Source organism: Octodon degus, unplaced genomic scaffold, assembly GCF_000260255.1.
Source record: "Octodon degus isolate 3935 unplaced genomic scaffold, OctDeg1.0 scaffold00011, whole genome shotgun sequence".
Lineage (NCBI taxonomy): Eukaryota > Metazoa > Chordata > Mammalia > Rodentia > Octodontidae > Octodon > Octodon degus.
The window spans coordinates 26,865,473-26,885,122 of NW_004524587.1; the positions used below are offsets into that span (position 1 = coordinate 26,865,473).

At 44.5% G+C, this 19,650-nt stretch overlaps 1 protein-coding gene across 3 annotated transcripts; it reads right to left on the bottom strand.

The window, feature by feature from the left end:
• Nucleotides 1–3,284: 3,284 nt before the first annotated feature.
• Nucleotides 3,285–14,743, bottom strand: Herpud1 (homocysteine inducible ER protein with ubiquitin like domain 1). 3 transcript variants are annotated; one of them, XM_004625962.2, is made up of 8 exons: nt 14,451–14,740; nt 11,892–11,969; nt 11,716–11,787; nt 9,916–10,046; nt 7,264–7,380; nt 6,401–6,751; nt 5,096–5,201; nt 3,285–4,037 (listed from the first exon to the last, which is right to left on the bottom strand). In XM_004625962.2, the coding sequence occupies exons 1-8, from the start codon at nt 14,595–14,597 to the stop codon at nt 3,873–3,875; spliced, it is 1,167 nt and encodes a 388-aa protein (XP_004626019.1). In that variant the 5' UTR covers nt 14,598–14,740; the 3' UTR covers nt 3,285–3,872. The 3 variants fall into 3 exon arrangements, with proteins under 3 accessions (XP_004626019.1, XP_004626018.1, XP_023565068.1); XM_004625961.2 differs by having other exon boundaries at nt 3,294–4,037; nt 11,716–11,790; XM_023709300.1 differs by lacking the exon at nt 3,285–4,037 and having other exon boundaries at nt 5,122–5,201; nt 6,558–6,751; nt 11,716–11,790; nt 14,451–14,743.
• Nucleotides 14,744–19,650: the final 4,907 nt, after the last annotated feature.

The window sequence follows — 19,650 nt, forward strand, 5'->3', positions numbered from 1 at the left end:
ATATACAGCTATTTTCTCTTAGTTCAGTGAGAAAAAAGGTTTATACTAATAGTGTTTAGACAAGATATCATGTCTACATCTTGTACTCTGAATAACTACTATGAAGACAACAGTATGCAATGTAATAATTATTGTAACTGTCCTACTAATCTGTTTTGAAACTGTCTCACTGCTATTTGTTTCTCAATAAAATTAATTTAAAAAATCAATTTAGAGTTCATGTCCTATATCCTTGCACAATGTCTTATCGTTTTGCTTCCTCCAACACTAATTACTCTGTTTAAAAACAAAGCAAAAGGGGCTGGAGAGATGGCTCAGTGGTCTAAAGCACCTACTTGGAACAAGTTTGGCAAAGCACAGGGACCGCGGTTCAATCCTCCAGCACTACATGCCAGCCAGCCACCCCTCCTGGTGGGCTAAGCTGGCCACACACATACACACACACACACACACACACACACACACACACAATGTTAAAATAAAAAAATAAAAAAAAACAAAGCAAAAATTTGAAAAGCCTATAGGTCACTTTAGGGAAAGGCTCAGAGAGATTAACAACATAAATTTTTGGCACTGTAATAGGACCTTTCCTTCAGGAAATCCATACTTTCCATCATTTGAGAAGTTCTGGGTCTATAATCTACCTCAAGTCTGGGAATTGGTTGAGGGTCTGGTTTAGGTTAGACTTGCACTCACTCAACCTACAGGTCAAGTAAGAATTTATTGAGCTGCATGGCTTTTTCCCCCAGGACCAGAGCTCCCCCAAAGTGAACTGTAGCCATTCTCAATGCAACAAGAGCCCTAGCTCCTTTGACAATGAAAGCAGCTGAATTCATCAGGAAAGCCAGCATGACAAGCTCCTTCAAGAGACACAACAGCTCCTTACAGCTTCTAACAGCCCAACAGCCTTTCCAGTTCCTCCTCTTAGGCTGCTGGCAACAAGCCTCAGGTGGGCCTCTCACACCTAGCACAATGCTAGTTCAATTCAGCTGCGTGTAACAAGTTGACCACCAGTTGGCAATCTACCACATTCTACCATTACCCCACCTCCTCCTTAATTCTCAGAAGACACGATTTGCTTTGTATTGTAATCCAACCACTTCCTAGATAAGACTTGATCTTTCAGAAATCTCTGTCTATAGCCACTCAGATGAGGGCTTCTTTTTTTTTTTTTTTGCGGAACTGGGGATTGAACTCAGACCCTTGCGCTTGCCGGGGAAGAGGGCTTCTTATGCAGCCAATATGGCTGGTCACTTATGTAGAAATTGAGCTGTGGGGGCTGGTGAGATGGCTCAGTGGTCTAAAGCACCTATTTAGAACAAGTTTAGCAAAGCACATGGACTGAGGTTCAATCCCCCAGCACCACATGCCAGCCAGCCGCGCCCCCTGGTGGGCTGAGCTGGCCACACACATACACACACACACATACATACATACATACATACATAAATTGAGCTGTGAATGTGAGCCCTAGGCTCATCTTTTTCTCATTGAAAGGCCTTAAGAGCAAAACTGAGGTTTCTCTGAAGAAATTAGGCCTGGGCACTGTAGCATCAGTTCTTCCCACCTGCCCTATGGTTTCATACATGCCTGGCCAGTCCCTATGGTCAGGTAACTGATTGCAATCTGTAGAAAATATAAATACAGTAACCCCCATCTATGGTTTTACTTATCTATAGCCAACCATGATCGAAAATTGACTACTAAATTATTACTACAAAACTACTAAATGGAAATTGTAGAAATAACTCAGTTTTTATATTGCACACTGATCAAAGTTGTGTGATGAAATTGTACATTATATCACTGGGAAGTGAATCATCCCCTTGTCCAGAGTAACCACACTGTAGACACTTCCTGCCTGTCAGTTACTTAGATATTTTGGTTATGAGATGAGTTTGATACTAGGGAGGTTCTTAATCATTTTGCAGGTAAGGTAAGACTACTGTACAGTGGCTCATGAACTTTATGTGATCCATGATTCTAAGATGGTTAGTCATGCTGTGACCCAGTGCAGAGTGCATGAACAAAATGAAAATCCTGCCAAATGCTTCAGTTTGAGAATCAAATTATTCACAAACAAAACCATTTGTGAACTCAGGTACGCTGTATATCCTACTTTTCCTATTTCCACTGGTAGGGATGTGACTGACACAGATTTTGGTGATAAGCATGATTCCAGAAGAACAGAATCTTAAAGATGAGTTTACTGAATTGGTCTGGGGCTCCTGAAATTAGTTCTCACATCTGATTAGATGTAACAGCACTGGTGACTATTTCCAGTACAGGACACTGGTTGCCCATGTTATGGACAATAGAAACATGCAAAATATCACAATTGGATGCTCTTAGGAAAATTGGGTGGCCATGTATTTCACATCTTAGAACATTTTAAAGGTATAGAAAATTGGCTGGCACTATAGGCTTTGGGGCCATGCAATTAACTCTCACAACCCACCCACCACAGGGAGAGAGAGGTTATGGCTCTACTACAGAAGCAGGAGACAGGAACTGCCAGCTGCCTGGAGCCCTGGCCTCTTGCCAAATAGTGATGGTTTCGCCTCTGAATAGGCTTTCCCACCCAAGACTATAAATTCTTCATGGTTGCTTTCTTCAAACACCAAGACCTAATTCTGTTTGGCAACAGGCAAAACCTGGCTGTGCTTTACTCCTGCTAGGCTATTTCTCTCCTGCTTCCTAAAACCTTTCCTTCATTTCACACTCACTTACTTTCTTGCACACGAATTCCTGAACTCCAACCTCAAGACTCATCTTCCTCCCAGCAAACACTATTTTTTATAGTCTCTCAGTATTATCACTGCCATGTTATAGCTGCTCTAGTCCTGAGGCATGCTGTTTTTCTTGGAACTTTTTGCCACTCTTTACATTTTGAGATTTTTAATCTTGGTGGGTTCCTGTATAACCAGTAATGTTGAAATCAGGCAGTGGGGGCAAACTACAGGTGTAGTCTTATAAGACAAATCTTTCATGGCCTCGTCGGGGTTTAGCTCAGTGGCAGATGGGCTTGTCTGGTGTGTGCAAGGCCCTGGGTTGGATCCCTAGCACAAGAAAGAAAAAACAAAGGAAGGAAAAAGGAGGGCAGAGGAGGGAAGGAAGAAAGAAGAAAACCTGCCAACGGCCTTGCTTTACCATCCTTCACTAGTACAAATAAACCTTCTATAAAAGCAGCACTCAGGTTATCTGAAATGAACAACACAGCAGGCGACCACCCGGTGACAATGGACACACAGTATGTAAACTGCTAGGATAACACGAGTCTCTGCCACAGCAAGTCATAGCAAAACTTTATTGAACAGAAAACCCAGCAAAAGTTTCTACCTCTGCAAAGGTCCTCTGGGTTTAAAGAAAGCACTGCATTTTAAAAAGCAATTATACATAAGTCTTTCCTAGAAAAGTCCTGCTAACATGTCTAGCAATTTCCCTGATTATATAAAGTAGTACACTTAGTGTAATTTAAACATTCCAACAGGAATCAAATCGTACCAGCAGAACCATTTCTGCATCTATGACTTCTATGTACAAACATACATGCAGACACAAACATCTGGGAAAGTTCCTCAGGCATAAACATGCGACACTTAATGCCATCTACTTACAATGCTTATTGAACTACGTACAGTATATATTAAAGCTCTTCAGAATAAAGACATGAGAAGCCCTAGGCATTTTTGTTCATCAATTTGTATCATGGCTTCTTGTCTTTCCACTTTTGCTCAGTCACAAAAGCATACTATCATCCTTGTGGGTTTTCGGTAATGACTGTGTCGTGTCAGGTCCAGGTGAGGAAATCCAGCTGGTTAGACATCAGTCCACGCTCCTCAAAGCCTCTAGCCTCCAGAGCACAAGTGCTGTCAGTTTGCTATGGCTGGAGGGCCTTCCGGAAGGAGAGAGGCAAAGAAAGTCTTGAAGACGAGCCATGCTGTGCTCACAAACGAAGGGCTGCTCTGCTCGGCAGCCAGCGCATCCCGGTCTTGCGGGAGGCGGTTGGGGTCTTCCATTTCAGAGTCAGTGCCTTCCTACAGGGGTGAAACACAAGGAGAAAGCAATGAGGTCCACAGGTGACGTTACGAGAGGGCAGGCTAAGCTCCTGGCCCTTGCTATACACCAAGCAGCCAGGCTTGGTGGCGACCCTGCCCTGGGCATGACCCTCCCTGCAGAAGGTCTTCTTGAGCTTCTTTAGCACGACAATGCTGATGGCTTTGGGTGCTTTTGGATCAGAGCAGCAAGTATCAGAGCAAGTTAAGTTCCTGATGTTCAACTATTATAAATTAGTAATTAACCATTTCACTGAATGCAGGTATCCAGATTTTAGCAGTTCTGAGTTAAGAAAACAGTGATGGAAACCCAGATTTCTAAAATCATAATACAAAGGACAATTATTGCTATGAATAACCACTATGAAGAAAACAATACGCAATGTACTAATTATTGAAACTGTCCTACTAATCGGTTTTGAAACTGTCTCATTGTTCTCAATAAAATAAAAAGACAATTTTTGTTCTCAAAGTGAATCCTTTAGAATCATGCATTAATGTGACTTATAAAAATTCTGCTTCTAGGGGCCGGGGAGATGGCTCAGTGGAATAAGCGCTTCCCTGGAATAAGCGCTTCTCTGGCAAGTGCAAGGGCCTGAGTTCAATCCCCAATTCTGCAAAAAAAAAAAAAAAAAAAAAAAAAAAAAAAATTCTGCTTCTGTGTGTTATTTTCCAAGAAATCTATTCTATGAGGCATGCTTACGTGCCCAGACCTAAAAAAGAGCAGCTATCCATTAGCAGTTTCCATCACAGAATACACTGTGACCGATCCCTGAACCTCAAATGTGAGCTGAAAACACATTTATTTCCCTAAGCAAAAATGCCAATTGCCGCATGACAAAAAATACACAATGGATTTGGTGGCATGTCAAAAGTTTAAAAAAAAATATCTGCTACTCTAAGAATAAACTGAAAAACAATCATGAAATACCTGGCCTAATGAAATGGTAAAGCACGTATCTGGAGGCCTCCAGGTCAAGGCCCAGGGTTCCCTGGCACAGCACAGACAGCCTGCCCAGGCGCGGGCAGAGGCCCTGTACCTGTGAGTTGTTGTTCGGGTCCTGATTCACAGCTTCCTGAGGAGGACCATCACGGGGGAGGTTCTGAACGGGCCTCTGTCTGAACGGAAACCACCCAACGTGGTGCCTTTAAAAGAAGCACATCAAGTTTGTCTTAGCCAACATCACAGCGGGGTCGACTCAAGACCCCAAGCTCTGCTCCCCTAATCACAGCAGCACCCTGCTAGCTACATGTGCAGAGCCATCTGTCACTGGCGACAGACCTTTGCACAGGTCTGTGTTTTACTCTTCAGTAACAAAACAGCACCTGGCACACAGTATGTGCTTAGATGATGCTTGCTTATCTGAACTAAGCCTTACGCTTGACAACCTGAACGCAAAGGCCAAGCACGCATACACTATATATCTTCTATTTTTAAAAACAAAAATCTATTTTCATTATAAAGGAAAAATTCAGGTTCAAGCACAAAGAGCCATCTCTCTAGGCCAGGCTTTTGCCATCCAGCACTAGTGACATGCTGGGTACAGTATTGACTGCAGGAGCTGCCCTGTGCCCTGGAGGAAATCAAGCAGTCTCTCTCGCTGTACATCTACACATGCTAGCAGGGCCACCCGCCTAGCTGTGACAACCAAAAGTGTCTCCTGACATTGTCAAATGTCCCCTGGGAGGAGGTACAGAATTAACTCCAGCTGAGAAATGCTGTCCTAGTCCACAGCTGAAGCCAAACATCAGGTCTGAAGGTTTCCTGGCCCTTCAAGGTTATGCTAACCGAGCCTGACCTTCAGCCTGGAAGGCAGTGTAGCCCGAGAGAAACAAATATGTTCTTATTCAAAACAAATACAATATGGCTATGTTGTTGTGGCTTATGAGTCTGAAGCTAATTTATCTAGAAGAAAAAAGAATATTCTTTTTGTATTATCTCAAAAATGATAATACATTCTGGGGAATACACAACCAAGTCATGAATTCCTTGCGCTGAAAGTGCCAGAATGACATACTATTTAAACAAAGCTTCAATAACTGAAGACTGGGCTGGAGAGATGGCTCAGTGGTCTAAAGCACCTACTTGGAACAAGCTTGGCAAAGTACAGCGACCACGGTTCGATCCCCCAGCACCACATGCCAGCCAGCTGCGCCCCCTGGTGGGCTGAGCTGGCCACACACACACACACACACACACACACAATAAATAAATGTTAAAAAAAAAATTAAAAAAAAAAATAACTGAAGACTACTCAAAACAGAAAGTCTGTACTTGATTTGAGTCACAGATAAGTGTAATTTTCAGAAAAGGAAATTAAAAAGGAGAGAAACCATTTGCTTACAGGTACATGACAACGGTGGCCCCCATGACCATGAGGAATCTGCTCAGGGAGGAGTAGAAGTAGAGTATACTGAGAAAAACAGAAAATGTAGCTGCTGAATAGGTCCAGTCCAACCAATCTCGATTAATCTCATCATCTTCTTCCACAAGAGGGCCACCTTGTGCATTCATCCGCAAATTTTGATTGGCTCCAGGATTAACCACCACTTGAGGAGCTGCATTTTGATTGGCTGGCTGGTTTTCAGCAGGAAACTGGTTGTGAATTGGGGCTGGTGCAGGTGTAGAAACCACAGGTATCTCTTGGGCACTTGCTGACGGGACAAAAGCTCCTGATGCTGCAGTGGCAGCTAAACTAAAAACAATATGAGTAGATTGATGTTGAGAGCAAAGAATTTTGAGGACTGTACTCTTATTTACACAGGAGTCTTTTACTATTAACAATTTTAAGGTATATTTATACTTGATTTCTCTTTAATTTAGTGAAGAACTTCACCAATAGTCATATGTGTAAGCCACATAGTAAATTTCATCTAGAGTTAAATATCAAGGCCACTCTAAAATTATAGTATATTAGCAAATTAAAATTTTCACAAAACTTTAAAGACACCCCACATTAAAAAGGAGGCAACATACTTTAAATAAAGGCATTAACTTATGTACCAGACAGGTGCACCCAGGCACCAAAACATAAAGCAAGTAGCAGCTACTATTTATTCTCTACCCCACCCATAGAACCAGGAAGGGCAGGCTCTGCACAACTGATGAAAATGCATTCACCCCTCCACCCAGAACTTTATAGCACAATGGGATTTCTCTCAATCCCCAGGGACCATGGTCACATCCAGCAAAGCAGAAGGGACTTACTACTGCATGTAGTACTGCCGTGCATAGATCTGCTGGAACCAGGAGAGCTGTAGCCACCCGTAGGTTGTGTAGCCAGAGAAACCCAGGCCTTGGAATGCCTGCTGGACAGCTTCCGGTCTGTACACAAATGAAAACAAAACAACTCTTTTTGAGTTGGTTGAGTATAAATAACTGCAAACAATTGTAATCAGAACTCAGATCAGGACAGAAAGAAGAACAGGCCTCATGGCAGTTACAAGTTAGGTAACTGTCTGATATACTTGGGTAACACAAGTGCAGACAGTACCGCATAAGGAATCCCTCCCACCACAAACCAGATCCCACAGGGAACAGGAGCCCGCACGGGTTCTCATCCTGCCACTGACAGGGCAGCCCTGCATATTTTATGCACAAATGTACAAACAAGCTGAACTTTCCAAGTGATTAGATCCCCACCCCATTTTGATGTCCTGAGTCTTGCTGCAGACCTAAATCCACTAATCAGCTTTTAGGAAACAGCTCCAAAGCCACTTTCCCCCGCCAAGTCTTTCTTAAAATAAATCTCTTCTCTCTTTCCAATACCCACTTCTCCTGTCCCTAGATACGAATCTATACTGAGGCCGAGTTAGGCGTGCATATGGCACTCTCCTGCATAATTACTGACCATTTCATGTCTTATACAGGTGGATGGGACCCCAATAATCTTGTGAGGAGGGAACTCACCCTATTCTAGAAGGGCGCCTAGACCTAGGGTCAAGAGAGACATTGGGTGTGCGCAAGTTCACCAAGCTGGTACACAGCAGGGCTGCACCGGAGACCTGGCTTTGATGCCAAGCTCGTGGTTTTCCAGCCCAGAAGCAGCCCTGACCTGCTGGCGACAGGCGTGTGGGAGTCACCTGGGGCTGTGCACCTCGCTAGCAGCAACCCCTCCAGCAGCACTCCACAGAAGTGAAGTCCCAGCAGAATTGTAGGAAGATTACAGAGTATGTGGTCATCCTGCAGGTTACTCACAGCCTTAATCAGTTATATACAGTAGCTGTGCAAGGGCCAGGGATATAGCTCAGCAGCATGAGCGCCTGCATGGCAAGTGAAAGGTACTGAGTTCTATCCCTGGTACAGCAAAAAAAAAAAAAAAACAAAACAGAGCAGCTGTCCAGTAAACATTGTTCAATGAAATCAACACATTTATATATAGTGAAATTCAAGCAGTGAGATGTAGCTTTCAGTTCTCTAGTTGTATAGCTGGAAGAAAGTAGTTTTTCTATCTAATAACGTGTTCAATTGTCCAGACTGCGTGCTGACAGTTGCTTAACCAGTATTTTAAGACAGAATTCCAAGATCAGTCTTCATATGATGCTGCTTGATCACTGTAAAAAGTTACAGTGTATGGAAATAAGATAAAGGGGGGCCGGGGAGATGGCTCAGTGGAATAAGCGCTTCCCTGGCAAGCGCAAGGGCCTGAGTTCAATCCCTGGTTCCACCAAAAAAAAAAAAGAAATAAGATAAAGGGCTTTTAAATTTTTTGTTAGATCTGATGACAATGCAGTTATGCATGATATCTAAAAGGTTTCTGAAATTACATGCTGAAGTATGGAACAATGAGACAGCAGCTGGGCTTGGTGGCACATGCTGTAACCTGGGCACTCAAGAGACCGAGGGAGGAGGATCGAGCTGGCCTGTAATTTCAACACTCAGAAGGCAGAAGCAGCCGGGTAAAAGGGAATTTGAGGCCAGTCTGGACTACATAGTGAGTTCAAAGCCAGCCTGGACTACACAGCAAGATCCCGTCTCAAAAAAAAGCAATAGATAAAGCAATTGTGGAAAAACTGACTATTAAGCCTAGTTGGGGCCAGGGATATAGCTCAGTGGCATAAATGCTTTCCTGGCAAGCACAAGGTCCTGAGTTCAATCCCCAGTCCAAAAAAAGTCTAAATGATACTGGAGAGATTCATTATATCCTCCTCCTACTTTCATGTATTCTTGAAATTTCATTTAAGGAGAAAAAGTACTCCTTCCTCAATACCTGTATTTATTAAAAGTTAAATGAAAACTATAAGTAAAGTGGCAGGAGAACTCAAGTTACAGAATTTTAAGTTGTATTTAGTGTATTATTTTTCCCCAAAGTACTTTTATAACAAGGTGTTCCAAGAGCTATAAAATCCAGACACGAGAGCATGTGATCATCTCCAGCTTTGTTCTAACTAAAAGCTCTACGTGTACTGAAGGCACAGCTTGCCCCCAGCACCTCCACCACAGTCCTCGGTAAAACACTTCTTGGCCAACACCTTTTATCTCCGTTTGTTTATGATAGGCAGAGCACAAAGCTACTCAGCAAAACAGCTGCACTGTGCTTACAACAGCTGGGTTTGTTTGTTTGTTTTTCCTGCAGCAGGGCTAATTTCCTGCCTACCCTGAGAGTGGTCAAGTGACCACAATAGGAAACACCCCCGTGGCCAACTAAAACGCTTATATTTTCAATACATGCATTTTTTTTTCATTTTGTAAGTATGTTTGTAAAAGGTCATGTATTAAGAAAAAATAAAATGATCTGTAAAGTGATGCTTTTTATAAAACAAAACTTTCTCTGATTATACCTGTGTATACACCCTTTATTCTTACACCGATGCAAACAAGGGATATGTTGTATAAAGCTGGTTCTTTATCAACACTCACCGTGAGACGCTTTCCCATCCAGACGGAGAAAGGTTCTGAGGAACTTCCCTTTGCCTTAAACCATCACTTGAGGAATCCCCATGATATTGTCCCTGATTAGGTCCACGGGGCTGCTCTGTGGATTCAGCAACCTACGTTAGGTGTGACACGGAAATGAGAACAAGGGACCTGATGCAACTGTCTGAAATCAGGCTACAGCAATCCTTCTGCTGTGAACAGCATGTGTCCCCACCCTCACCCCTAAGCCCAGCAAAACGAAATCCATTCAGTGCTACTTCAAAAATATTCTAAAATTTATTCAACATAATTTTCAATATACAGATACTAGGGCTGGGGGTGTGGCTCTGTGGTGCAGCACTGGGTAGGTATTAAAAAATTGAGACTTTTTTCTGAAAGCAACTATGCTTGTAGCATTCCTAAAATCCTCCAAGGAAGCTATCGGGGGGGGGAAACGCTTCCTGCTGGTGCTTTACACATCTAATGATACTAAACTCACTCTCAAAATTAAATTCAACCAAATTCAACCAATTACTTTTTATAAGTACACCCAGCTAACAACCCAGGAAAAGAAAATGTTCTATGTTCAGATATTATGGGAAGAACAATGGTAACACAAATTTAGAGTCACCACTACATTAGAAGATTAATACCAAATATTCAAATAAACATGTGAAGGGCTGGGAAGATAGCTCAGTAGAGTAAGCACTTGCCTGGCAAGCACAAGGTCCTAAGTTCAATCCCCAGTACCGCAAAAAACAAAACAAAACAATCATATAAACATGTGAAATGAAAATGAGTGCTTTTTTTTTTTTTCACCTGGTCACTGGTATTTTATTGTCATTCTGCAAAAGTAAGCGCACACAGAAACAGCTCACACTGGGATCAACCTGTCCGGCTGAGAGCCCCTAAAGCGGCACCTTGAGTCCGTAACTCCCTTCAGTGAGTGTTTTTAGGGCCAGCCAGATAGCTCAGCGGACTAAAGCACCTGCTTAGGCAGAGTGCAGCGGCCGGGTTCGACCCCAGGTGTGTCATGCCAGACCTGCCCCTGAGGCACACTGAACCGGTGATTGAGACTGGGCATCGTGGCATGAGCCTGTAATCCCAGCGCTTGGGAGGCTGAAAATAGAAGGATCACTACGAGTCCCATCTATGTAGTGAGACCCTGTCGACCCTGTCCTAAATACATTTAAAAAAAAGGTGCTTTTAACTGTCGGACACATCTTTAAGATCACATACAAAAGACTGGCCTATCCCTATTCAAATAAATGCTGATGAGAGAAATGTCCAAAAGAAATATATGTTCATTTTTTAATTTAATTTAGTTTAATTTAATTTTTTTGTGGTACCAGGGATTGAACTCAGGACCTTGTGCTTGCCAGGCAAGTGTTTATTCTACTGAGCTATCTTCCCAGCCCCATATGTTCATTTTTTTAACTCTATGAAAAGTAAAGCCTTCTTAAAAGAAACTTGTTCTGTGCCAAACTCAGGGAGAGCCCCTTTTCAAGCGCCCCACTAGCTCAGTCTCCCAAGTGCACAGCATCCATGGGTCAGATCCTATCCCAGAAGTCAGCGCAAAGGTACGTCCACCTTCCCTCAAGCCTAATGGAATGTTTGCTCTCTATAGCAGGCTCTCTTGTGCTGATAACACAATTGCTAATTCCTGATACACCCTGAGGAAGAGATAAAATATGCTCAGTAAAAAGCCGTACACCTTTGTGAAGAATTTTCTCTTCCCTCCTTGATCCCTCCCTTGAGAATCTGAAGGACACAGACTGTTGTTACAAACATGAACAGGCATACCTTCACGCCAGCTTCAGGCACTTTGGAGGGCATCTTTACGTTGCATACCAGATGCAAAACGTGCCGTTTTTCCTGCTAAAAGCAATCAACAGATGCTGTAAGACCTCTGGAATTCAACCCCTGGCAAAGGCCTTGAAAATATTCCAAATATTGTATGGGTAAGTGACAGCAAGTACCTTCGGAAGAATGTCCCTGAGACACTGGTGATCTGACAACAGCTTTCCAGAATAAATTAACCTCTGGTCTTCTGGACGCTGATGGGGAAAGAAAGAATAACACAGGTCAGCATTCAGCTAGACAAGTTTCCCAGCTGCTTCATGCAAATAATCTGGGTATGTGTTTTCCTTCAGCATCATAGGAGAATTGGAAGACCTCACTTATTACACAACTTTTATTTAGAAAGTGCTTCACTTTAAACTGATCTGTAGCATGCAATTAAATACAGAATGGCAAAATATCTCCAGTCCACAAAAACTATGGCAACACACTTGACTGAACTCTCAGGGAGACTGCCTCCTGCCACAAAAATCTCAAATTGTTTGTGCTTGTTTTTTTTGTTTTTTTCCTTTAAAAAGCCAAACTATATTTGGGGTTTCTATAATAACTAACTGTAAAACCTAGTTTGACCTCAAAGAAAGTTTACAAGACTTGCATGGTGGGCCTTCACACAAGCCACCTAAATACTGCTTCATAAGCCTGAAGCAACTCTAAACGTGACCCCACAGAGGATTTCTGGGCATACAAACGTAGTTATAAATGTAACCTGTGTGTGACACTTCACACAATCAGCCTGTTGGAGTTAGCACCCCTATCTTAAAGAGGGGAGTCTGAGAAACCAACTCATCCAAAGTCACCTGCTGTAAAAGTGGCTTTAAAGTCACAGAGACTTTTATTTATTTATTTATTTTTTACCTTTTTTTTTACGGAACCAGGGATTGAACTCAGACCCTTGCGTTTGCCAGGGAAGCGCTTATTCCACTGAGCCATCTCCCTGGCCCTTCATATACTTTTAGACAAGCCTCACTTCAAAAACTATTTTAACTCCTTTTAAGTTGTACTTTAATAATTTCAAAGTATGTACATCAGTGTCAACATCCTGGAGACCAACTTGTTGACTGTTCTTGCTAGAATAGTCAATGAGGCAAAACTTGGAATAAAACTTGCTGTTCCTGCCAAATAACCTGAGATTAAGAAGCAGATTGTTTAAAACAAAATGGAAAAAAAAAAATTGCATTTGCTTTTTAACATAAATCAGGATTTGACAGTGGTCAAAATACATTATGTAAAATAAATATTGGACACTGCGTTTACACTATTCTCCTGACTTGACAGGTAAATGTTATCCAGATGAATTCACACTGTTGTAAATGTGCAGGCAACACCTCCCCACAAAAGGTTTGAAATCCAGTTCCCCGTGGATCTGAATTGTTTCCTTTTAAAAGCCTGCATTGGCAGCCCTTTCCTAGAAACAGGAGTGATGTTTCTTAAGCAAAACTTCTCCAAACAAGGCCTTTTATAACCGATGCAACCAGAGACTGCGCCTGCTCTGCCTGTCTATGGCCCTAACTGCCCCTCTCCCAGTAACCAGGCCACGTGGGTTCCCGCCCGCACCTATGGCGAAACCGCAGAGTGCTAAGCTGAATTCTACAGGGAACAGGAATGGAAGCTGATAAATAAATAAGGGACGCCCAGTTTCCTTTCAAAAGGAAAACTTACTCTTACATTCTTGAGAATATGCAACAAAACCAAACTGACATTCGTTACTGCGTGTTGGAGCGCTTCAGATAACAATAAACAATTTCCATTTTTTGTTGCCCGTCTGCCCTTTCCTGTGTGAGCAAAAATTACACTCGTGGGCAGCAGGGAACACTGCTGACACTTACATAACATCTGAGTACAAAGTAAATACGGAAAGGTCCAGCGCGCTCCCTGCATCACGTGGCTGGGAGGACAAGGGGCGGTGCCGAGAGTGTTGTTGACAGCTGTGTCCACCAAAACAAAGCAAGGAAGTCTCCCTAATCCAGGAACCAAAGTCTGAAAACCAGACTCAGGGCGACTCCTTCTGCCTGTTTCCTTCCTAAATTGCCCTTTGCTACAAAGTACACAGGGCTCCTCCTTGGGTCTAAGCAAGGATTCGAGTCCAGCGCTTTTGGGAGGGGCAGTCAGCAGAAGGTGGACGGGCAGAGCGAGAGCCACTGGGCGTGGACCGCAAGCACCTCCCGTCTGGGCGCTCCCTAACTCTCCAGCCTGGGCTGGACACCCGAACTCTCCTCACCCTGCTAGAAAGCTACATTCACAAAACTCATGTCTCACCCTTTAAAAAAAAAAAATCTCTAGCCAGGGTTGTAAGCCTCATTAGAACATTTAATCACCTGGTTGTTTGGGGAAAACGAGGCTTGGAGGGTGAAATGACTCACCCAAGGTCAAAGTGTTGTTCCCTAGTTTAGCTAAGGCCACATCTGGAGGATGAAGAAAGGATGTGGGGAGGTGGGGCCAGGGTCCAACAACCTTGGGGTCTAGGGATCGAGGGGAGGCGAGGTGTCAGCAGCCGGCAGCCCGTCCGGAAGGAGTGACGGCTGCTTAGAACGAGATGACAGCCACTGGGTAGGACAGGAAGCGGAACCACAGTCCTGCGAGGGTGACCGGGCGAGTACTGGTCATCCGCGGGCGGCCAGCGGAGGAAGAGGCTACAGGAAAGCGAAGGTGGACGTGGCATCCCCAGGGACCCCTCTCACCGGGCGCTCGGGGTAGACGCGGCTCAGGTGGGCCTTGAGGCAGCCCACGCTCCAGCTGCGGTCTCCGGTCAGCTCCAAGTCGCGGTGACGTTGGTTGGGGCTCTTCACCAGGAGCGTGACCTGCTCCGCCTCGGGCTCGGGCTCCATGTCCACGGCGCTGTGAGCTCCGCTAAACTCTGAGATGCCAGGTAGGGGGCGACTTAACCGTTCGATGATCAGCAACGACAGTTCCCTCTTTGGGGTGCGCACCCCAGCCTGCCGCACCTTTTATAGACCACCCGGGCTTCAGCTCTGCAGACAGAACTCTTTGTGGCTGCCGCCCATTGGCTGAGGCAGAGGTCACTGACCAACGTGGCCCAATCAGCACCGGGACCGAGGCGGCGGAGGGGCGGGCTGACTACGTGGGCGCGGGCTGATGCAACCCTCAGCGGGCGCGTCATGCACGGTGGCGGCCGCGACTCTGGTGCCTGGGTTCGGTGGCCATGTTTGGGTGCGCTGCAGCGTGCCGGGGACTCCTCACTTAGGAGACCCGGCTCCCCGTCTCGGACTGCTGCAGGCGCCTGAGTGCGCGGCGTCCAGGCCGACTCCCAGTTACCAGTCTGCAAATTGTTTCCTCACAAAGCAGCACCCCACCCTTTCTGACCCCAAGCACCAAAACCCACTTCCCTCTCTGGACCCCCGGTGGCCCCACAGCCCGTCCCCGGGACGCTTCCTCGCTCCAGACTTTGGCTGCTGTGCTGACGTGGGCGCCCGGACTGCCCCAATCGAACCCACCCACTCCCAGGGGGTGGGGTCGGGCGTCCCGCATGCGCACTAGGAGGGCCAGAAGCAGCAAGCAGGTGCCTCCAGGCTCTCGCTGCCCTCTTACTTGTGACTCCACGCAGAAGCGCTATACCCTCTGGTGTGGAACAGCATCATTATGCATGGCCAGACTGCAGCCTACACAGGGGGCATCATTTGATTTGTAGGACATCAGACATCAACACCTGCTTGCTTTAAATCAGGGCTGAAACAAGGAGAGCAGGGATAACAGATTCCCCAAACTAGCCCACAAAGGCCGCTCTATAAAAAACAAAAACAAAAACAAACAAAAAAAAAAAAAACCCAAAAAAAAAAAAAAAAAAAAAAACTGATGTTGCCCTGGCCTCATCCTTGTCCCAATCTCTTGCAGACGTTGTGTGTGTGTGTGTGTGTGTGTGTGTGTGTGTGAGAGAGAGAGAGAGAGAGAGAGAGAGAAACTTACCCAAGTGACACGCCAACGGGGGACATCTGCTCATGTTGGGGAGTGTATAAGCACGCTACAGTTGCCATAAGGAAATAGCATAAACCAGATGGTTTAAGCAACAAAAATTTATTCCTGCAGTTTTTTTTTAATTTTTTATTTGTGTGTGTGTGTGTGTGTGTGTGGCCAGCTCAGCACACCAGGGGGCGGGGCTGGCTGGCATGTGGTGCTGGGGGATTGAACCGCAGTCCCTGTGCTTTGCTAAGCTTGTTCTAAGTAGGTGCTTTAGACCACTGAGCCATCTCACCAGCCCCTTTTTATAAGGATTTTTTTTTTTTCTCCTCCAATGCCTTCAGGGCCCTTTTGGCTGGCTGGAGTGTTGTGGGGATGGAACTACAGCAACCTGAGGCTGCCAGCTTTGTGGAAGCAGCCACTTAAAGAACTGAGCTAGGGCCAGGCCCCCTGTTCCCGCAGTTTTGAAGCTGGAAGTTTGAGATCAAGGTGACGCTCAGGATGGCGAGGGAGACTGTTCCGTGTTTCCCTCCTGGCTTGCCCTGGTTGGCAGGCAATGCCCGGCATTCCCTGCCTTCCTGGTACCTGGCTTCGATCTCTGGCTTGCTCGACAAGTGGCATTCTGCACCTTCACCCTATCCTCCCTCTCTGCACATCTGTCTCTGTGCAGATTTCCCCTTTTTATAAGGATATTATATTGTCATAGAGAAGTGACCCCCAACCTTTTAGGTGTCAGATGTGCCAAACTCATGTCTCTAGATAACTAAAGAATGGCTAGGAGGTCAAAGGAGGTTAAAAGTAGGAAAAGCTTATTGAGAAAAAGCTCCTAAGGGTCAAGAGGGGTCCCGAAGTTCAGCTTTCACTGAGGCTCTTTGTGTGTTTTGATACATGAAAATGACCACCTCTCAAACCACTCTGGGCTAAGCTCAGGCCGAGCTGCAGTGTTACAAGCATAGTAGTTTAGCTAGTACTGATCGGATAGGGAAGGAGGCAGATAGAAGAAGTGGGCACCACTAACTTCAACTGGTCTGTAACTTCTAACATAGATCAAGGACATTTCAAGAAGGGACAGGAGTCTGGGTTGGGGTATCCTGGTCATCACCTGTACATGTGACAGCTTATCTAGGCTCACTGGACCAGATGGTGCTGATCACAGTACAATCTCAAACTGCTGTGTATCTCTAGGGAGGCCTGCAGGCCTGGCTGTCTTCCAGTTCATCTCTTGCAACAATTGTGAAGTGTGTCGTCTTCTGTACTGACTCCCTTGAGGGCCTGGCCCCTCTCTGACTGCTGCTAATTCCTATCTAATTTAGCTGTCTATAGTAATATTAAATCAGGGTCTACTCTAATGACCTCATAACACCTTCACTTGCCTGAAGGGGATATGCTGGGGGATGGGCCTTCTATAGAGGACCACCTGAGCAGCTCTCCTTGAAAGAAGAGTGACTATCTATTTTGACTGAGCCTGACCCTGTTTCCTCATATTGATATGTACAGAGCTGGCTAGGACTTCTGTTTATCCTTCAATTGGCCTTAAGCAATATATGTTGGCCTAGCTGAGGTGCTGGTGATAGTCTTTGAAGGTGGCATGCATGTTTCCCTGGTAACTTACACCTGCTGCTCTTTAATGTGAGTCAGGTTGAGACAGGACAAAGAGCCAATGTTTAGCGCCGCCAGCTGGGATTGAGCCTCGAGATAGAGGCTATGACTTCCTGAGGCTTGAAAGACTACATCAAAGCTGAAGCACCAGACTCCCAAAAACATTAGATACTATCTCAATAGCATAATGCAGATTACTTTCTCTGCATATCCTCTTTGCATATGGCAGAGGTAAATGCAGGCCACCCACCTAGCTCAGCTCACAGTACTCACCTACTTCCCACAATTCTTGGTCATTCCTCCTCAAGCCACTCCTCCACTACATAAAACCAGTGAGGCCCTGGGTCAGCCTCTTTGCTCCAGAAAACCATCTTCATGGCTGGACTTAGGGCCCCTTGGCTCCCCAGTAATTATAAATATGTTTTAGTATCTTTCTCTGTGGGTTGCACTGGGAGTGGTAGATTGGAATTAACGTGGTAGGATTACAATAATATATCTTTGGGATTACAAATATTAACTTCTTGGACTGAGACAAGAACCAGAAAAGGACTCCTACAGCCTTCCAACTTCTATTTGGAGAACACAATGTGCCCTGTAACTTCTAGGAGTTTGCTGGCCATCCACCCCCAATATAACACAGAACACATCTATTTTTATTTAAGAAGAGAGGCTGAGGGCTTAGAAGATAAATTGTCCCCATGTTCAGTGTCTTTGATTGCTTTTTGTCTGCTGAGCATGGGTGATGTTACCCTGCTGTTTCCATCTTGAAATGTTTCATAAGTCATTAACAGAAGCATATTTTTATTTTGTGCTGGACCCTACAATTATCTAACTTTTCATAAATGAGGATGGAAGATAATGACTGATTATGATTTGGCAGTCTTTCTACTAGTTAGAAACTAACTAGTGGGTCAAGACCAGTAAGGCAAGCAGAGGCTTTGGAGGAGGCATCCAAGCAGGAGAGAAGGGCTTCCTTGCCAATAGCATGCTGTCGCCAGCCTATAGGGACTGCTCCTCCGTTTCTATTAGTGTAGGACAGGAAAGGAGTGTGATGCTGCTGCTGTTGTTTTTCCCAGAGAAAAAAGCCATCCAAAGTCTTTACTTCTTCTTCCTTTTTTTTTTTTTTTTTCCTGTGGAACTGGGGATTGAATTCAGGCCCTTGCACTTGCCAGGGAAGCACTTATTCTACTGAGCCATCTCCCCGGCCCCAAAGTCTTTATTCTTCTTACTTCTTGTCACACCCAATTCATGAGATAGTTCCTTTTAAAGGACTTCGGTGAGTCTGCTTATAGCACAATTAGAAAAACATTAACTTGAAGTTAACAAACACGCCAGGAATAGAAAGTAAAGGCTACCATAACCCTATTCTCAGTGACCCTACAAATCTAATGGGGGCATTAGCAAAAAGGAAAGACAATCCAAAAGTCACTTGTGTTTCTGCAGAACTTGCAGTTACACTGAGGGGTTCCCCAGGGACGAAGAGGAGAGGTGAGAGAAAAAGCTTGATGAAAGGTGGAAAATTTTGACTGACCTCTGAGGGACAGGTGACATTTAACTAAATAGAATGGCAACAGTTATTGGCAGGGTCAGTAACTTTAAATAGAAAGTATGAATGGGCAGTTATCCGTCAGTGGACCACTGTCTGTTTTGAAGCCCAGCATTTGTCACTTATTAGCTGTGACCTTAGTCAAGTTACTTAACCTCTCTGTATCTAACTTTTCTTTCTTTCTTTCTTTCTTTTTTTTTTTTCTTTTTGTGGTACCAGGGATTGAACTCAGGACCCTACGCTTGCCAGGCAAGCGCTTATTCTACTGAGCTATCTCTCCAGCCCCTGTATCTAATTTTTCTTGTCTGTGAAGTAGGAATGATAATGATGATAGTAAGTACCTGTCCCAGAGCTCTTTTTTTTAATTTTTAAAAAAGTTTATTTATTTATTTATTTATTTATTTATTTATTTGGTACAGGGTCTCTCTATGCAGCTGGGAGTAGTAGTAATCCTCCTGTCTCAGCCTCCCCAGCACTGGGATTACAGGTGTGCACCACCAAGCCCAGTTTTGGCAGCCAGCACAGCATGCCCAGCATTCAGAGTCCAGAAGGGCATGTGGTACCGGAGCTTGAACCTGGGTTCTTTCTCTTCCCAGGTAGGTGCTTAGAACACTGAGCTGCCTCCTGAGCCCCCAAAAATGCAAATTTAAATGAAAAATAATGCATTCTTGATTATTGTATGTCACACAAGGAAAACTGCAAAAATATTTATGTTATAAAGTGAAGAAGCCATATATTAACAATAAGACTACTTTTATGTTAGCCAATCTCTTATTTACCAGAAGAAAACACTTCATGAACACTATTTTTAAAAATGTGTT